At 40.3% G+C, this 19,014-nt stretch overlaps 1 protein-coding gene across 1 annotated transcript in view; it reads right to left on the bottom strand.

Moving 5' to 3' along the window:
- Positions 1–19,014, bottom strand: part of LOC138264479 (uncharacterized) — a 182,715-nt gene that overhangs the window by 49,882 nt on the left and 113,819 nt on the right. Inside the window, exon 4 of the mRNA XM_069212585.1 lies at positions 16,093–16,228. Coding sequence (XP_069068686.1) covers positions 16,093–16,228 — 136 coding nt within the window. The remainder of the gene's footprint in view (positions 1–16,092; positions 16,229–19,014) is intronic.

Raw genomic sequence — 19,014 nt, 5'->3', positions numbered from 1 at the left:
AAAATTAGTAAGCTGTCTACCATTGTAGATAAATGCTAACAATTTTTTCGGGAGCAATTTTACTGATGGATACTGAAATGGTTGCGGTATGTTCGATGGTTCTTCAGAACCGTCTTGCGTTAGACATCATTTTAGCAAAAGAGGGCAGAGTCTGTAGGATGCTTAAAGCACAACCTTATTGCACTTTTATCTCTGACAATATTAAAGAAATTAGGAACTTCATTAAAAATTTGACAAATCTAAATTCTTACTTGAAAGACCTGAAAGAGCCAAGTGTGTGGGAAAATATAGGCAAATGTTTTGCTGAAATGAAAAATTGGTTGGGAAACCTTGGGCAGGGTGCTGTGGGAATGATACTGAAACCATTATTAATAGTGGTTGTATGTCTCATTTGCATAATCAGACTTTACAAATTATATAGATTCATACAAAGACAAAGGGTGAAAAATGAACAGAGGAGGGATGAAATAAAAATGGAAAAGATGAGAAGTAAATACTTTCATGATTTGAGAAATTCTGAAGAATTGAAAAAAACGAGAAAACATAATAGTAAATATACTAAACAAACTGTTTTGACTTGTCTCACTAATATTAATGTATGTTCTTTTGTGTCGACACACATAGTTGTCAGAGGAGGGATTGTTAGAGAGCAAACATTATTAATAAAAATTTGTCACTAAACATAATGTGTAATAACGTGTATTAAAAGGCCTAACTGAAAAAACATATGTTAGAAAAAACGTGTGGTTTTTAAAAGTGATTGCCATGGTGTCAGCCACAATGAAGTTCAATGTGAAAATAATAAATAGTAATGGAAGTTTATTTTTTTAATCCTAATTACATGTTCTGACAAAAGAAGAGTATTAATATGTGTTGCAAAAACGAATAGTTTGAAATTATTATGACATGTTTTATTCTTCATGTATAGCATTAGTTAAAAGCCCCATGTTTTACTATTTTTCCAGAAGTACGATGTTTAAATGTTGTGCTAACTTTGCAAATAACGTTTCTTCAAACATCCTGCGAGACTTGCAGAGTGGAACATTCTGTCGTGTGCTCATGTTTCATTTCTTGCATTTCCTCGAGTTCATAGTTGCAACATTTACAATAAGCCTTAGTCTTTGGCAGGAAGCAACCTGTCATGTTTCTCTGTTCTTTTTTTAATGTAATTTTTGTACGAAAACTGCTGACCGGAGAGAAGAATGGAGTGACAACGTGAACAAATCCTAGTTAGAGGATTAGAGAAAAGTTCAATCTGAGGTGCAGACAAGGCCTGATTGGGTGTGCACTAACCCTCCTCATAGTCTTGCCCATAGAAGCTTAGTTTGTAACTTTTGGGACTTTAATGTAGCAAAGCCTTACTCCAAGTAAATAACTAACCATAGCTTTAAAAAAAAAACTCAGCTAAAAGCCAAGATAAAAGCCAATGCTTGAATTCAAATAGTTTAATGCAATAGAAAAACAAGAGAAGCCTTTCTTGCTAGGAGGCCAGCACCAATATATTGGCCTTCCCATTATCATCTTTTAAATTAGTGTTAAAAAACTTCAAAGTCTTCATGAATGTTCCAAGAGGACCACAGTTTCTTAAAGATAAAATCAATAAGCATTGGCAAAGCCAATAGATCTTGCTAATGCGAGATCTATTGGCTTTGTTAATGTTTTTTAGACGTGTTGCACAGCAGCGCAACCTGCTGTGCAATATGGCTGGAGGTCAAGGCAAAAAAGCGCTATGATGCTACCAGTGTTGACCATGTCAGCGCTTTTTTAAAGCCATATTGCACATCAGCCTGTGCAATGTTTGCTGTGCGCAAAGTGGGGGGAAGCAACACAAGGGAGGCACGGGGAAGTGGGTGGAGCAGCAACAACAGGCAATGGGAAAAGCCACAGCAACACGAGGGAGGTGCGGATGAGGTGGAGGGAGCAAAAGATGGAGGCTGCAACACAGATTAGATGGGTGGGAGGGGGAAGAAGTAATAGTACTGCATCACAGTGAGGGCAGCGGACAGGCACTAATTAACCTGAATCAATCTGTTCTTGGTCCATGCTCCACAGAAAGGAATGGAAGTGACGTTTGGCTTCTGTTAGCCAATTAGGAGGCAGCAAAGTAGAGTGACCCAGAAGCCAACAAACTGTAAGCAATGGATGAGCTCCAAGCCCTTTATTGTAAACAGTATCTCTCACAAGTGAGAGCAAATGCAGCAGAAGCGCTGTCGCAGCCCCGATCGAAAAAAGATGGCTAAGCCACTTTCCAGTTCTGGAGGAAGGCGCACCAAGGCACGTCCTGCATAGTGAGATTACAGAACGTGCTTTACAGCAATGAGCAAAAAAGAAGTCCCACCTCCTCTTGGTGCACATTTAGGGATGTAGTCCACATCCCCAGCAGCAAAGCAGCGTCCCCCACAGCAGAATAACAGAATGCACTTTATATTGCTGGGCAAAAGGGAGAGTCTTGCCTCCTCTTGGTGCACATTGGAAGATGTAGTCTAGGTTCCCAGCAGCAAAGTAGGGTCCAGTACAGCAGGATAACAGAACACTCTTTAAAGTGCTGGGGAAAGGGAAGGTCCAGAAACCTGCAGTTGTATGTTGGGGAATGTAGCCTAGGTCCCCAGCTGCAAAGTAGGGATTAGCTAAGGGAAACAGACTCACTTTCTGTCAAGACTGCAGACAGGAACAGCATATGATCAAATTAAACTTGAGGCCTCAAGTAAGCTGTTGAGATTGCATCAACATCTCTTTGTCTTAATTCCTTGTTCTGTATTCTGCAAGATAGGGGAGCTTTAGAAGCAGCTCAGAATCCCCACCCACTGTGATGTTATTCCAGGAAAACCCCAAAATGCATTGTCCATTTCTGAGTCTCAGTGGAAGAGTAGTTGGAGAAAAGAAACCCATGAGATGACTTCATTGATGGTACACTGCACATAAATCAGTGTAGTTTGTGTTTAATTAAAATTAGCAGGCAAAAATATAGACCAAACCCAAGCAATCTGATATCATCTTAGCTGGCTCACTGAGAGATGTACAACAGTTTGTTTCGCTAATACATTATTTTTGTTAATTTTTCCAGCTTGATTCTCTTCCAACTGGGGTGTTTTTCATTATTTGTTTTCCTTTTCTACTGATTCCTCCACCTCTTGCTCCTCTTTCTTCGTTGTTGATTGTAATTTTTGCCCCAAGATACAGAACTCGTCTAAAAAGTACCTTTCACTGGTTACTTGCTACCTAATGTACTTATCTCCCCTGGTTCAGATACATCCCTCTCATTAAGAGTATCTTAAGAGAATCTCCAGATACACTTGATATGATTGTTTCTATTCTGAGCTGGATCTAGTTCTGCCTTTCTTCCTTCTGTAAGTTATTTTATTTCTTATTGAATGCTAATATCTTGCCAGATTTGTAATTCTTCAGACCCAAAGAAACCTGCAGGATATGGTCAGTTTCCTTAAAGATCTTTTCCCTATCACTTCATGAATATTTTATCAAAATCTGCACCATCATTTTAGTCCTCTGTGCACCTTTCATGCACCTTCATAATTTTGTAGTCAGGTGGCTTCTTCTTCTTTTTAATTTATTTTTTACAACTTTAACATATTCAGTCCCCAAGTTAGGTTGGGCTGTGAAACATTAATACTGTCAGAAATAAAATCTCAACACGTTGCCACCCGCAGTGTTCGAGCCACACATCTTTTAAGTATTGTCCGACACTCTGTTCACTCCCATGAGTCTCTCTCCCCAGACTCACAACTCCACCAATCCTGTATGCCGCACCGCCACCAGGCAGACCAGCTCTGGTGGGCATGGTGTCCTTCCGTCACACTTGACATATGTGTGAAAGGGAGTCCACATCTTTCCATACTTGGGCATGGTGTCATTCACAAGAGCCGTGAGCCATTCCATGGCATGAATATTCCATATCTTGGTCTACCACATACCCAGGGTCTTGGAAGTTGAGGTACACCAATGCTGTGCCGATACAAGGCGGGCACCAAGAGTAAGGAAGTAAGTAATCTAGTCGTGGAAGGGGAGTGAGGGGACAAGACTTCATCATCTACACTGCCCAATAGGGCCAGGGACGGTTGCGTGGGGGAGGTGGACATTCATGATATCCCTTATTACTTCTATGACTTGAACCCAAAATCTCTGTTCTTGTGAGCATTCCCACCACATGTGATGATACATCCCTCTTTCTCCACAGAATCTCCATCTGATGTCAAGGGTTTTAGTCATGGCTTTGAGGCTTCCGAGGGGCAAATACCAACATAACATTATCTTAAAGGCATTTGCCCTATTCTGGAGGCATATGGAGGACTGAGCGGCTTGTTCCATATTTAGTATCCAATCTCCCTCCATTAGTTCTAAGTTTAGGTCTTCCTCCAACTTGCCTGTATATGGAAGTTGTGTCATGGAAATAGTGTTAGTCAAAGCTTCGTTGAGACGTGACAGCATCCTGGAGGTATTCCCTTCCGAACACGTCTTCAATAACTGTTGTATCACGCGCTCCTTACACACAAACCTCAGGTTGTCTGGCACGATATAGAAGCTGTGTAATCTAATAGAGATCTCAGGGACCTAACTGAAAGTTGCGTTTGTGCATTGAACTCTCATCTTGTGTAAGCACTCTGTATATCATTGCTGCAGGCATAACGCCCCACCCCAGGATTGGCAGTGTTTGTGCATTATCCTCGGCAGAAACACTGGGTTCTTTATCATTGGGGTGAGGGGTGAAGGGTACATCAAGATCCCCCTCATCCTCTGGCCTTTGTCCATTAGTGTAGGGTCACGTTTGTGGACCATCTCAAGGCAAGTGTGCAGCCTCTGGACCATGGGTTCAACCATAGCAAATGGTGAAAGGGGAGTGGGCAGTTTTCTTGCTAAATCTGGCTCCAAGGCGAGTCCGCATCTGGAGAACACCACACTAGTGCTGGGGAAATCTGTGCTGCCAATAGGTATCATACAATGTCGGACACTGCTAGCCCCCCCCCCTCATCCAGGCTCCCCAATTATAAAGCTCTGGATACATGTGTCAGTCCCCCATCCCACATGAAGGCTCACATCCTCCTATGTAAAGTTTTTAAAGTATCTGGGGTAATTCGAACCAGAGGGAGTGGAAGAGGTATAGGACTTGGGGCAAGACGTTCATTTTCACACAATTAATCCTGCTTACCCAAGAAATCTCTAACCTGCCCCATGTGTATAGGTCTTTAAACAGTGTGTTCACAAATGGCAGGATGTTGCATGAAACCGTCCAGTCCAGTGAGGGAGGGATACCTAGGTATTAGATTCCCTCTGGTGTCAGTCTGAATCCATTCTGCGCTGTGATCGCCTTGGCTGTGGCACAGTCTCCACCCACCCCTATAAAAGTCAATTTCTGGCAATTCAATTGGAATCCTGCCTCTAGGCCGAAGCACTCTAACACTGCCAAAGGTGAGGGCACAAAGCTCACCGGATTGGTAAAAAAACAAAGAACGTTGTCTGAAAAAATAAATGCAAATTTTAGCAGTTTCCGTTTGGTCAGTAGGCCCATAGTTGACAAATTAGCCATAATTTGGTCATTCATAAGTTCCATTGTGAAGGAACAAATCAGGTGTGAGAGGGGACAACCCTGCTGTGTGCTTCTAGTAAGGGGTATCAACTCAAAGAGGTTGGAGTTTATCCTAATTTTTATTGAGGGCTGAGCATAATTGGCCAGTACAGGTGCTTTCACCTGTGAGCCCAGGGGGATTTGTCCAGTGTCTTTGTAAGGAGTAACCAGTTGACCCGGTCAAAGGCCTTCTCTGCATCAGCCAAGAGGAGAAGTACCTCTGAGTTCATGCTTGTTGCCTTGTCGCCTATGCTGAGGCCCAATCGAATGCCGTCACCTATTTGTTGATGTTTTATAAAGCTGGCCTGATATGGCAACATCAACTACAGCCAGATCTCACTGAGACCATCACAATAATGGGGTTTCCCTGTGTCCCTCAGAACCTGGGTATTCGATATTATCAACTACAATGAGTTCAATTGGTATCACAATTACTTTGCGTGAAAAGTGGTGTTTGAATGCCATACCTACAACTGAATGATCAATGGTTGATCTACAAAAATCTATAGGAATGCGGGTCTCGTTCAGCATTCCCCAGACACACTAATGAAATCGACAACACACAACAATAATCATAAACATTTAGTGTATTCAAAGTCATATATCTAAATGATGTAAAATTGCTAACATGAATTTGTTACACTTAGCAAAAACCAACAGCATGGCTTCATGATACACTTATAAACAGTGAATAATTTTGACACTTCAAAGTCCAAAAAGACACAAATCAACTCAACATAATATGTAGAAAAATTATTATGGAAAAAGTCCCCAGGCAATTTGTTTAAGTCAGAGATAACAGTATAAGCCCCTTCTATACAATTGTGGCCAAGGTATTGGTTGATGGGGCCTGATACCTTTAACATGGATTGGGGCTGAAACACTACCGATCCATAAAAAGGAAAGCTTGTCTGACCCGAAATATCCATCAGTCTCAATGACAATCTGCAAAATATTGGGTTAAGGAGACTTAAGGAATGGTGAGAATCTTTCCTTCTCTGGATGAAGACCTCACATCTTTTAGGAAGTCAGAAAAAGAGCCCTAACCAAGGATTCTAATCCAGGCCTTCGGCTAAATACTGTAATCTTAGAGGGCTCCAGAGGAAAACCTGAAAGTAAGAATCAAAAAGTTGGATTAGCAAAATATATTTAGCAGGTTTATCGGGTAGAAGCTTATGGACAAAATATAATGATTTCTTCTAGGTACTATGAAAAGTGTTTACCCTGTGTTGAGTGCTGAAAATGGACAGTGTGTACAGAACTGGAAGGCCTAAATCTAATGAGAACACAACAGCCCAAGCATGCATAATTCACAAACTGAAAATGCTATTTAGAGAACAAATTATAAAACAGGCAAAGAAGGCAAAGAAATTAACTGGAGAGAAGGGAATACTCAACTATCTCCAAAGAGAGCACTGGATGAAACACAATAAGAAAAGCAGTCTTACCACTGAAAGTGTGACCACAAAGGTAGGCTGACTGAACCAGCTATGTGCCTTCCTCCCAAGACTGCAGAGTAGATACACGAGGACCACTATCTGACAAAGGTGGTTAAAATGCTGAGGAGCTTTTATAGAGTTGAGGGGACGAGGTTAATGATTGGAGGTAGAGTTGTAACCAGACTGTTATGTGATTTAAGTTGTTGTGGAATGCTTTGGGCTCACTCTTTTGTGAAACTTTTAATCTACTTAATACTTGTGCCATTAACTAGCAAATTGGTGATTTTAGGCTTGGAGTTTAAGCAGAGTTATCAAGGATACGAAGCAAGCAGAGGGTGTCGTTGAATGATTATAGCAGAAGATATGGAAACAAGTTAAAGTGGTGACAAAAACAAAAGTTAGAACTGGATTGGTTGGCCCTCGATATCGAATTGCTTGGGACTTGGTACACAATGATCATCTGTTCTATTCTATTCAAGACATAAAGTAAACATGTATCCAAAGCTGGGTACCCTGGTGCTGCAGAGACCCAGACTAATAGCAGAATTTCAGTCAGGCACAGTTTAACAACTAAAAAGAGAGATTTTCACTGGATTCCGAAATTTCAGAGGGTTAAGTTCTACATTGGAGATTGCAGGACACAATGAGATATATCTGCCAGTCTAAATCAATATAAAGAACAGAATCAAGAGTAACTTGATCACACTGTCTTGCCAAAGAGCTTTTCAAAGATGTTGAAGAAGTATCCTAGAAAAGCTTGCCTCATGGTCATGAGGAATGATTTCACAAATTGGCATTCATCAAGATAATCAAGAAGAATGGAGTGAGAGACTGCATAGAGATCCTTAAGGATCAGGGCCACACAAAACACCAGAGTCCATCCCAATTCTCAGACTAAAAAGTGTTAGCAATTACAGGAAAATACACAATACTTAATGGTAAATTACCAGAGCTGGTACATAACCATACAGACATCTATTGTTGGTTACGTTTGCTCAAAAGTGACTTGACAATCTCTGTTTAGATAAAGAACATATGTATTTATTTTTTCTTTATTATGTTCTTGTATTTTTTTGCACAGGAGCCAGGCCCCTCCAGACATTGTACAATAGTAAGTCAAAAGAATAAATTGCACTAGTGACTCCATGTAGGCTCCGTGCAGGTGAAGCATGCGTAATGGTGCACATGATTTGTTACTGATTCAACTCAAGAAGGGAATACAATTTCTATCATAAAACCTTGACACATGCACCTGCACCCTGGTTAAAGAAGAAATAAATGATGCTTCTAATTAGCTAAAGTAGATTACAGTATGACATCAGTAACAGTATGAAAAGTTAATAGTATTCAGATTATATAGGCCTATGAGTAAAGCCTTTCTCATAATTTCACAGGATGGCTTTGCTGTTGTAGACACAGAGTTACATTTAGGGTATAATTTATTGTTTAGTTAGCAGACCTTTCACCCATCCCTCTAGGGGCATTAGCACCTGAACCTAACCCATGCCTTTACTACGACCCTAATCCTAACCCTCACCCATCAATAATCTTTACCCTAATATTCACACTATCCACTTAGCATAATGCTTTTAGATACCTTGTCCCTAAACCTACTGTTAACCGTAAACCTCACTCTAACCGCATCTCTCACCCTAATCCCATCTCTTAGCCTGGCACTTAGTCTAACGCTTACCATAAACTTTAAACTTAGCCCTTACTATAAAACAATTTCTTATTCTAAGTTTTACATTCACCATAACCTTACTTTAGCCCTGTGGGAGCGGAACCCCAAAAAATCATCTGAAATCCAAAATTTGATCACCATAAAATTTACCTATGTAATTCGGCTCCAGCATCTCAAGTTGATCTAGGGTTTAGAGACTAGACTCCTCATGAGAATAATACAAGTTAGCGGAGTTAAACAGAAATAAATATTGGAAGTGTAAAGAATTGAGTTCTAGGCCAAACCTAAAGCAAAAAGTGCATTTTTAATACAGAAAAGTTAGGCAGTATAGAGAAACTATGCATGAAATGCCATAAAGGCTCAAAATACAGAGTTACAAAATAAATACAAAACCATAGAATGCATTAATCTTTAGTAACAAAAATCAAGTAAGTATTCTAAGTGTCAAACTCATAAAGAGTATAGACACATTCCATAGAGAGTCTAAGTCAAATGGACATAGAATATCAAAGTCTCCAGGAACAGCAGTCCTTATGACAGCTGTAAAATCAAACAGAAACCCAAGCCTAACTAAAGCTTAAACCCAGACTAAACTTGTACAGCTAAAGTTCAAGAACTTTTATACACAAATCACACTTTCTAAAAATAGGTTTAGCAAATTCAGCACAATATGATCATGGTTAGGATCGTATGGGCAAATCAGAATCATCCACGTATTTTAAGAAGAGAGTAAAACTATCCCACTTTCTAACGTAAGATAAATCTTCCACCTTCTCCCTGAGAAACCACTCTCTGAAGATGAACAACACAAAATGATATATCCTCTAACAATGGCTCATAGAATCTGCACGTCCACACCACCACTTCCAGTGGAAGTCCTTGAAAATTATACTTTGGGTACATGGTGGAAGCTTCATTCACAATACAGGCTTTCTAAAACTGTTGTACATCACTATCAGTTTTACCTCATTAGCTTGGTGCTCTGCAGAGACAAGGGAGAAATGGCTTATCAGCGGGACACTGATTGGGAGGAAGAATGAGCAGGATGTGGTTGAACAGAACATCAGAAACTACATCGATATTAGATATAATAGTGTCTTGCACGAACATTTAGCATAACTATTTCTCTCATTATCTACTTTTTTAAATGACCTAAGTCAGTGGTTCCCAACTTTTTGACTGCTGTGGACCCCCACTTTATCATTACTGGAACTGGTGGACCCCGCACTGAATCATTACTGGAATCACGGGGACCACCCATTGAGTCATTACTGGAAGTTAGGGACCCCGGCCTAAACGTTAATGATTTGAAAAATAAAACAATACACAGAAAATACAGACACAAGCATTCATCTACACATACATAAATGATAACACATTTTATTTAATTTGCAAACAAATATAAATAAAAAATAATAATAATTTTACTAGGAAGGTTAGAGCTTTTCTAAATTCAATTGAAGCTACACATCATCCATACTATATTATGTCTGATGCACCTGCATGGCTCTCACAAATTAATCTGAGGATACAAATTAAATTTTTAGTCCCCACTTTCAAATTCTTTGACATTACCTGGAAACTTAAAATGTTCAGTTGTACATTTAGCCACTTTATTTATACACACTTTATTAACTTGTTCAAATTATTTAATTTTGCTAAGCCGTCGCGGACCCCCTGAGGAGGCTTTGTGGACCCCCTGGGGTCCCCAGACGATAGGTTGGGAACCACTGTCTTAAGTAAATAATTTCAGGTGCAACATGAGTAGTTCATCAGTTACGACTCTCTGCATTATAAAAAAACGAATTATAAGAAATAATTTTCACCGAAAACTATCAAATTTTCTATATATTTTTCATCCTGTAGTACCCCATCCTGTAGTTTACTTTTAAAAATAAAACCTTTTCCAAATTAATTTGTAATTCATTTTATTTTTAAAAATATATTAGATATGTAGAAGCACATCAAAGTGCGGTACCCCTCATGTAACAATTAAATGGATTGTAATCTGAATAAAAATCACTTCCCCACAGAAAAAAACAATTCGGAAACTCTTCATTTTCTCAAGAAAAATTCTAATTGTTACAGACATCACAATATACAGTGTACCAATGTGATACAAACGGGTCATTTCAGTCCTCTCTTCATTTTCCCAAGAAAAACTCTAGTTCCCTATCCGTGTTAAGACCACACTCAACAGTCCTAAGTCTCATAATCCATAATGCCTCTTTTTGCCAAAGGGCCAATTCTCTATTACCACCTCTTGGGTCTCTATGAACGTGTTCAAGTCCAAAAAACTCAAAGCTTTTATGGGTCATCTGTGACTCACATTCCATAATATGTGAAACAATTGGGTATCTAATATCCAAATTCTTCAGAGCCCGAGCATGTTCGCCTATTCTCACTTTGAGTGCACGTATTGTACTTCCCACATACATTTTAGAACATTTACATCGTATTATGTATATCACAAAGGTAGTGTTACAATTTATCAATGATTTTATTATGTAGTGTTTGCCACTGTGTGCCAGATCTTTAATATTATGGCATGCCCAACGACACACCCCACAGTTACCGCACTTATAGAAACCTACTGTTCCAGTGGATAACCATGATTTGTCCACTGCATTGGTGGTAAAACTAGGACTCAAAAGATTCTTCAAGCTTCTGCCTTTCCTATATGTCGTTAGGATTCTTTCAGATATGAAGTCTTTCAGTGAAGGTTCCTGTGATAAAATACCCCAATGTTTGGACATAGATTTCACCATTAACAAAGAAGCGTCATTATAATCTGTAATAAATCGTACTTTGGAATCATGATCCATCCTTTTAATGGGGCCCTTGTTTTTCAAAGTATCCCCTCTGTCAAGGTTTTTAGCTCTGATCTGAGCTTTCCTTACCACCTTCTTAGAGTACCCTTGTGTTAAAAATCTCGTACTCATATCTTCCACCTGATTTAAGAATTCCTCTTTCACACTACAATTACGTCGGGCCCTTACCAATTCGGCATAAGGGATTGATGCTATTTGGTGTCTGGGGTGAGCACTCTCAGCATGTAATAAAGAGTTACAGGAGGTCGCTTTGCGGAAAAGTCTACTCTGGATTTTACCCTCAGCAATGTAAACTTCTACGTCCAGAAATTCAATACTATCTGCGCTAAAGCGGTACGTGAATTGTACATTCATAGTATTTGAGTTTAAAAAGGTACAAAATTCAATTAACTTCTGTTCACCGCCAGTCCATATTAAAAAACAATCATCAATATATCGTCCCCAAAATAATATATATGTTTGCCATTGAGTGGACAACGGGCCCCAAATCCATTTCTGCTCGAACCACCCCATGAATAAGTTCGCATATGAGGGGGAAAATTTGGAACCCATTGCCACACCCTGTTTTTGTCTATACCAATCCTTGTTGAACACAAAAACATTGTTAGTTAGGATCACATTAATCATGTCCACTACCATCATAGTGTGTTCCCACAAACTTGCAGATCTCTTGTTCAAGAAGAACTGAACAGCTTCTTGTCCCAATTCATGATTAATACAAGTATACAGGGCCACTACGTCCAGAGTGACCAGTAACATGTTACTGTCCCACTCCAAATCGTTTAAAATGCTAAAAATATGAGTGGTGTCCTTGATAAAAGACGGAAGGTTGCACACCAATGGTTTTAAAAAACAGTCCACAAATTCAGAGAGCTTCTCAGTAGGTCCTGATAAACCTGACACTATAGGTCTACCCGGGGGAAAGGGTAGACCCTTGTGTATTTTAGGTAAGGTATAAATACATGGATATCTAGGATGATCCACCTTCAAGTAAAGAAATTCATCTTTACTAAGTAACCCTTGATCTCTCCATCCAGATAACTTCCCATTGATAGTACGCACTAAACTCGGAATTGGATTGCCAGTAATCTTCTCATAGCACATAGTATCATTTAGTTGAGACAAAATCTCATTGTCGTAATCAGTCTTGTCCATGAGAACCACGTTGCCTCCCTTATCAGCCTGTCTAATGATGATGTCCTTCTTTTGTTTCAGTAAATTAAGTGCTGCTGTTTCTTCCAAGCTCAAGTTATGTTTGATAGATTGTCTGTATTTGTTCTTCAACAAATGTTTTTCAAAATCATGGCAGACCAAATCGAAAAATTTATCAAAGGGGTTAAAGCCCACAGACCTCGAAGTCCAGCAAGATTTGTTTTTTAAACCACTTGAGACACTCCTATTTGGATCAATTTCCAATTCCTGTAGGATTTTTGGAAACATACCTGGGTCATGGTCTCTTTCCGCAATAGATAAAATAAGTGCGGTGTCACGTATTTCCTCAATTGAAAGGGTGCTTAATGAAACAGTGGGTATGTCAAGTAAAGGATTCTCCATCGGATGTAATTGAAAATACCTTTTTAATTTTAACTTTCGAACGAATTTAAATAGGTCTATCTTTGATCTACATGGATCACCCAAATTCCTGGGACAAAAATTAAGTCCCTTAGTTAAAAGAGTAATGGTTCCTGTGTTTAACTCCATTTTAGAAAGATTGATGACACCTATAGATGAGGATGTTTCACAATCTAAGTTATCTTGTACCTTGATCTCGTTTGGACTCCGTCCATTTCTTTTGTCCTTACTCCCTGTTCCTCTGCTACCTCTCCTTGTTTTCTTATTTCTCTGTTTTGCATAAATTTGCCCCGTTTCATCCTCATAAGTTCTTGTAAAAAAGTATTCCCATCCCTAATATCTTGACCCTGGGTTGTTGTGCTTGCTGCCCCTTCTGTTTCACTGTCACTGGTTATAGAAGTGCTGTTTGATGTCACATCAGAAATATTAGAGATACTAGACTTACTGGACACCAGATTACTGTGTATCAGATGGTCATATTTGCTAGCAAAAGTAAAAACTCTTCCTGTCATGTAATCCCTTTCATCCCTTTTAAGTTTTCGAGCTTTCCTTTGTGTGATATCTTCTTGGAATCTGAGTAAAACCTCTTCTAAAATCTTGTAGTTCTTATCAGTCGCTTCCTTTACATTCAAATCTTCAATCTGCTTTTCTAGATCCTTAATCTCAGCTTGTAGCTTACTCACTTTCCTCTCTGCATTCGTAATTAAAATGTCCATAAGTTTCATTGAACCAGTCGTGAGTTCTTCATACCATAGAGCTAGTAGGTCAGAATCTAAGTCATCATATGTTGGAAAAATCTGTGACCTTAACCCACGGGAATACGATTACGTTTTTTATATTGTTTGAGTGTGGTCCCATCCCACCATTTGGATAGTTCACTTTTCTTAAATTTTTCTAATCTCATAAATTTACTTTTCAAGCCTTCATTACGTACAAGTGAATTATTACGAGAGGTTCCAGGGGAAAAAACTCCTCTAGCGAGGCTATCAAACAGCTCTTCAGCTACTTTAGTTCTATCCATGCTGCAGTAACTATAAATTATGGTCACAATCCGAGCAGCCTCCCTATACTCAAAAATACTAACTATGGGGTGAAATAACTAGGATTACCAAGGCGCTCAGGATTCAAAAGGACCAAAGATCTCAAAGTAAGAGGGAACCTGCACGAGGGTAATCACCCGACCCTCCAAAAGGTTCCAAAGAGAACCTACAACCTAAACACATCAAAGTGCGGTACCCCTCATGTAACAATTAAATGGATTGTAATCTGAATAAAAATCACTTCCCCACAGAAAAAAACAATTCAGAACCTCTTCATTTTCTCAAGAAAAATTCTAATTGTTACAGACATCACAATATACAGTGTACCAATGTGATACAAACGGGTCATTTCAGTCCTCTCTTCATTTTCCCAAGAAAAACTCTAGTTCCCTATCCGTGTTAAGACCACACTCAACAGTCCTAAATCTCATAATCCATAATGCCTCTTTTTGCCGAAGGGCCAATTCTCTATTACCACCTCTTGGGTCTCTATGAACGTGTTCAAGTCCAAAAAACTCAAAGCTTTTATGGGTCATCTGTGACTCACATTCCATAATATGTGAAACAATTGGGTATCTAATATCCAAATTCTTCAGAGCCCGAGCATGTTCGCCTATTCTCACTTTGAGTGCACGTATTGTACTTCCCACATACATTTTAGAACATTTACATCGTATTATGTATATCACAAAGGTAGTGTTACAATTTATCAATGATTTTATTATGTAGTGTTTGCCACCGTGTGCCAGATCTTTAATATTATGGCATGCCCAACGACACACCCCACAGTTACCGCACTTATAGAAACCTACTATTCCAGTGGATAACCATGATTTGTCCACTGCATTGGTGGTAAAACTAGGACTCAAGGATTCAGATTACAATCCATTTAATTGTTACATGAGGGGTACCGCACTTTGATGTGTTTAGGTTGTAGGTTCTCTTTGGAACCTTTTGGAGGGTCGGGTGATTACCCTCGTGCAGGTTCCCTCTTACTTTGAGATCTTTGGTCCTTTTGAATCCTGAGCGCCTTGGTAATCCTAGTTATTTCACCCCATAGTTAGTATTATAGATATGTAGAAGCATGTTTAATCTAAACTCAACTTTTTTGCATTTTGTTTGTTGTTGAGACTTTTTTGAGCCAAGACATAAGGGATTTTCAAATTAAAAGCTGGATCATGTAATGCTTAATGTTTAATTGCTTTAAATGTTTATTTTCTACTGCTCCTTTTTCGGCTACTTCACAGATGATAAAGGTGGAATATGTAGTATTGGTCTCTTCTGTATTGAGCACTGTGAGTAATGCACAGAGGCCTGCGCATGCCTTCTTGAAGCTGCGTTCAATATCCGAGCTTCGCCCATCCACTTTTGGTTCATTTGACTTCTGTGTGTTCTTGCCTACCATGATGCGGAGGGCTTGCTTTATGATCTGTAGTTTCTTTCATCAGGCTTGGGAGTCAGTTGTGATCTGAAGTGTGAGATTAAGTTCAGCAAGCAGGGAGCTGACACTGCTGTCAGTTTTGATGAGGCTGCGAAGGATATTATGTAGCATACTGATGATGAAGTTCTTGACTTAACTAAACTGTTCATTTGCATGATGTTGTGCCCCAGAGGTTATGGATGGGTGTTTGGCATGATCGTGGTCAGAGTTGGAGGCGTTATCCCATAAGAGACAGTATGGCTGTGATATTATTCTATTTATTTTTAAATCTCTGCTAAACACCACCCCAGCCATACCACCCCCACCCAGACCTCTAGGTATTCTGTTAAAGATGTCATCAATTTAATTTGGGAGTATCTAAATTAGAAGCAACTCTGGAAAAAGGGTGGTGCCTAAGACCTTGTAGAAATGTGAACTAATTGAGGTTTGTTGTTGCTGTGCATAGTCTCAATAAACAGATTTAACAAAGCAGGTGAGTGGGTAAGGAAAGCTTCAGTGGAAACTTACTTATGCTGGTATTTGCTTTTCAGATACTGTATTCTCTGGCGGAGTCTCATGTTTTCTTCTTTCAGAGCCCACTCATGTTCATTGTGTGCAAGCACAACTTCCTTCAAATTCTGCTTCTGATATGGTAGTGACTGACCTTTAAATGGGAGATAAGGAATTTCTCATAATTTACTTTTCAAATTCCCTGGGGAAATTGTTTCACTGATGCACGATAAATGACAGGTTGTATAATGTCTAGATTACTTACCGGTTATCTTCATTACTCCAGTTCCTTATCCCTCAGCGCATTAATTACTCTATGCATTCTTGAGGGGAATCCTCACTCCCCTCATCCCTATCAAGCACCTCTCAGAAAACAAATGAAGAAGATAACCCAGCCCCCTTTAACTATTAAAGGGGAAAGAGGCTTCCAGTCTTACTGCTAACACTTCCAAACCAAGAAGGGAGGGTGGAAATGTAAGTAATGGAACGTGTAATAAAGAACTGAAGTAATGAAGATTACCGGTAAGTAATTCATACATTACCTCTTCAGCCATTCCTTGTCCCATTACTTATTCTATGCAGGAATACTTAAATATGTATTAAAAAAATATATACACACCCACATTAAGCCTCAGCTCAGAGCAATCCACCACAGCTTCCAATAAACTTTTCTCACCCTTGGCACTGCTCTAACAAGGAGAAAGGGGAAGCCTTTAGGCTTCTACAAGCCCACACAGGCCAAGGATACTGCATTTAAGAAGCAGACATCAAAGAAAAATAAACATACCAGCGCAATCTCAACAGCCGAAAGATATACAAATATTCCCTGCTGATTGGCTCCTTCCCATTCAAAGAGGCAGACCTTAACAGAGAAGGAAACAACAAAAATATGCAGCCTCCCAAACAAAAGTAAAAGTGGACCCAGTCATGCAAACCCATTGCAATGAGGTACAGGAGACTTGCTCAGCGTGATCTCTAAAAAGATTACATTTATCACAAACCAGTCATCAAAAAATGTAGAAATACCCAATAAATTAAGGAATTTATGCTCATGCACCGACCTCTCAATTAACACAGGCCCTTGTGTAGTGTCCTCCCCAGCCTCGGTACTTGTAAAATGATTACACCACACCCAGAGCTTGGTATTATGTCTTTTTTCCTCAGCGTGTAACCGTGAACTCAACTTTCAAAATCATTAATTCTGTCCACCACACCCGAACACTTACATCACAGTTCTAGAGTCTGTCAGGAACAAAAAGGGTCCTGTCATCTCTAAGTCACAAGACACTATGGGGGTGATTCTAACTTCGGCGGGCGGCGGAGGCCGCCCGCCGAAGTTCCCCCACCAAAATACTGCTCCGCGGTCGAAAGACCGCTGAGGGTATTTTGGGATTTGCCCTGGGCTGGCGGGCGGCCGCCAAAAGGCCGCCCGCCAGCCCAGGGCAAATCAACCTTCCCACTAAGATGCCGGCTCAGAATTGAGCCGGCGGAGTGGGAAGGTGCGACGGGTGCAGTTGCACCCGTCGCGTATTTCAGTGTCTGCTAGGCAGACACTGAAATACTTTGTGGGGCCCTCTTACGGGGGCCCCTGCCGTGCCCATGCCATTGGCATGGGCACGGCAGGGGCCCCCAGGGGCCCCGCGGCACCCCCTACCGCCATCCTGTTCCTGGCGGGTGAACCGCCAGGAACAGGATGGCGGTAGGGGGTGTCAGAATCCCCCATGGCGGCGCAGCAAGCTGCGCCGCCATGGGGGATTCTAAGGGCAGCGGTAAACCGGCGGGAGACCGCCGGTTTACCCTTTCTGACCGCAGCCAAACCGCCGCGGTCAGAATGCCCTGCGGGGCACCGCCGGTCTGTCGGCGGTGCTCCCGCCGACCCTGGCCCCGGCGGTCTGAGACCGCCGGGGTTAGAATGAGGGCCTATATCTCCGCCCTTGTAAAATAAAAAGTACAAATATTACACATATACATCACAATACTTGAGTAAGTCATTGTGGAGCTCAAATTAGTTTCCCAGAACATGTCCTATGAGGCTGCGAAGAGATAGGAGAGGTGTTCATGACTGGCATTTGGTGATATATAAACAGGTGCAATCAGTGGGTGCTCTGAGAAGTCTCAGATGAAACAGGCTTATTTCTGACATCTGGAATTGGCGAATAATGAGGTAGATGCTTGAAGTGCGAAGAATATTGTGTAATGGATTTTCAAGAACGGTGAGCAGTCACCATGTGTCCTTTACTAGTCATAACTTTAAAGAGTTCAACATCAAATGGAGCATCAGACTTGTGTATTTTTCCTTTGTCTTACTAGGGCTCGATATCCTTCTGTAAACACAGTGCTCTTAGCACATCAGCATTTCTCTGCATACATTTTCATCTTGTGCTTGAGATACAAATGTATGTGATGAAGTTTACCATCATTTGTTGATCTTTCATTGGTCCATTGTGGCAGCTTGGTTGTCATGGCTCTACCGAATATCAGGGTGGAAAGACTTTCACCTGTTGTTGAATGAGGAGTCAACAGATAGGCAGAATGAAGAGCTGATTTTAGGTCATGTTTCTCCAGTATATCATTCTGAACTGCCTTCTTCAGTGTGCTCATAAAATGCTCTACAACACCATATGCTTGTGGCCAAAGAGGAGTGCTTTTCTGATGCTTACTATTGAGATGGTTAAGAAATTCTTTGAATTCTCAACTTGTTGAAAGGAAGACCGTTGTCAGATTTGAGAATTCAAGGAACACCACATGTTGCAAAACGGCCATCTAACCTCTTGATAACCTTTTCCTAAGTGATTGATTAGAGGTCTTCTGCCAAAGGAAAGTGAAAGTACACATCAATGACGACCATCAGGTGATGTCCATTGTCAAGGGGTCCAAAGAATTCAAAAGCAATTCTTTCCCACACATACTTCGAGAGATCAGACAATGTTCAAAAGATGC

This window comes from Pleurodeles waltl, chromosome 1_1 (assembly GCF_031143425.1).
Source record: "Pleurodeles waltl isolate 20211129_DDA chromosome 1_1, aPleWal1.hap1.20221129, whole genome shotgun sequence".
In the NCBI taxonomy this organism is placed as follows: Eukaryota; Metazoa; Chordata; class Amphibia; order Caudata; family Salamandridae; genus Pleurodeles; species Pleurodeles waltl.
Note: the sequence above shows the minus strand (reverse complement) of the source record. Positions and strands in the feature narration are given on the sequence as shown.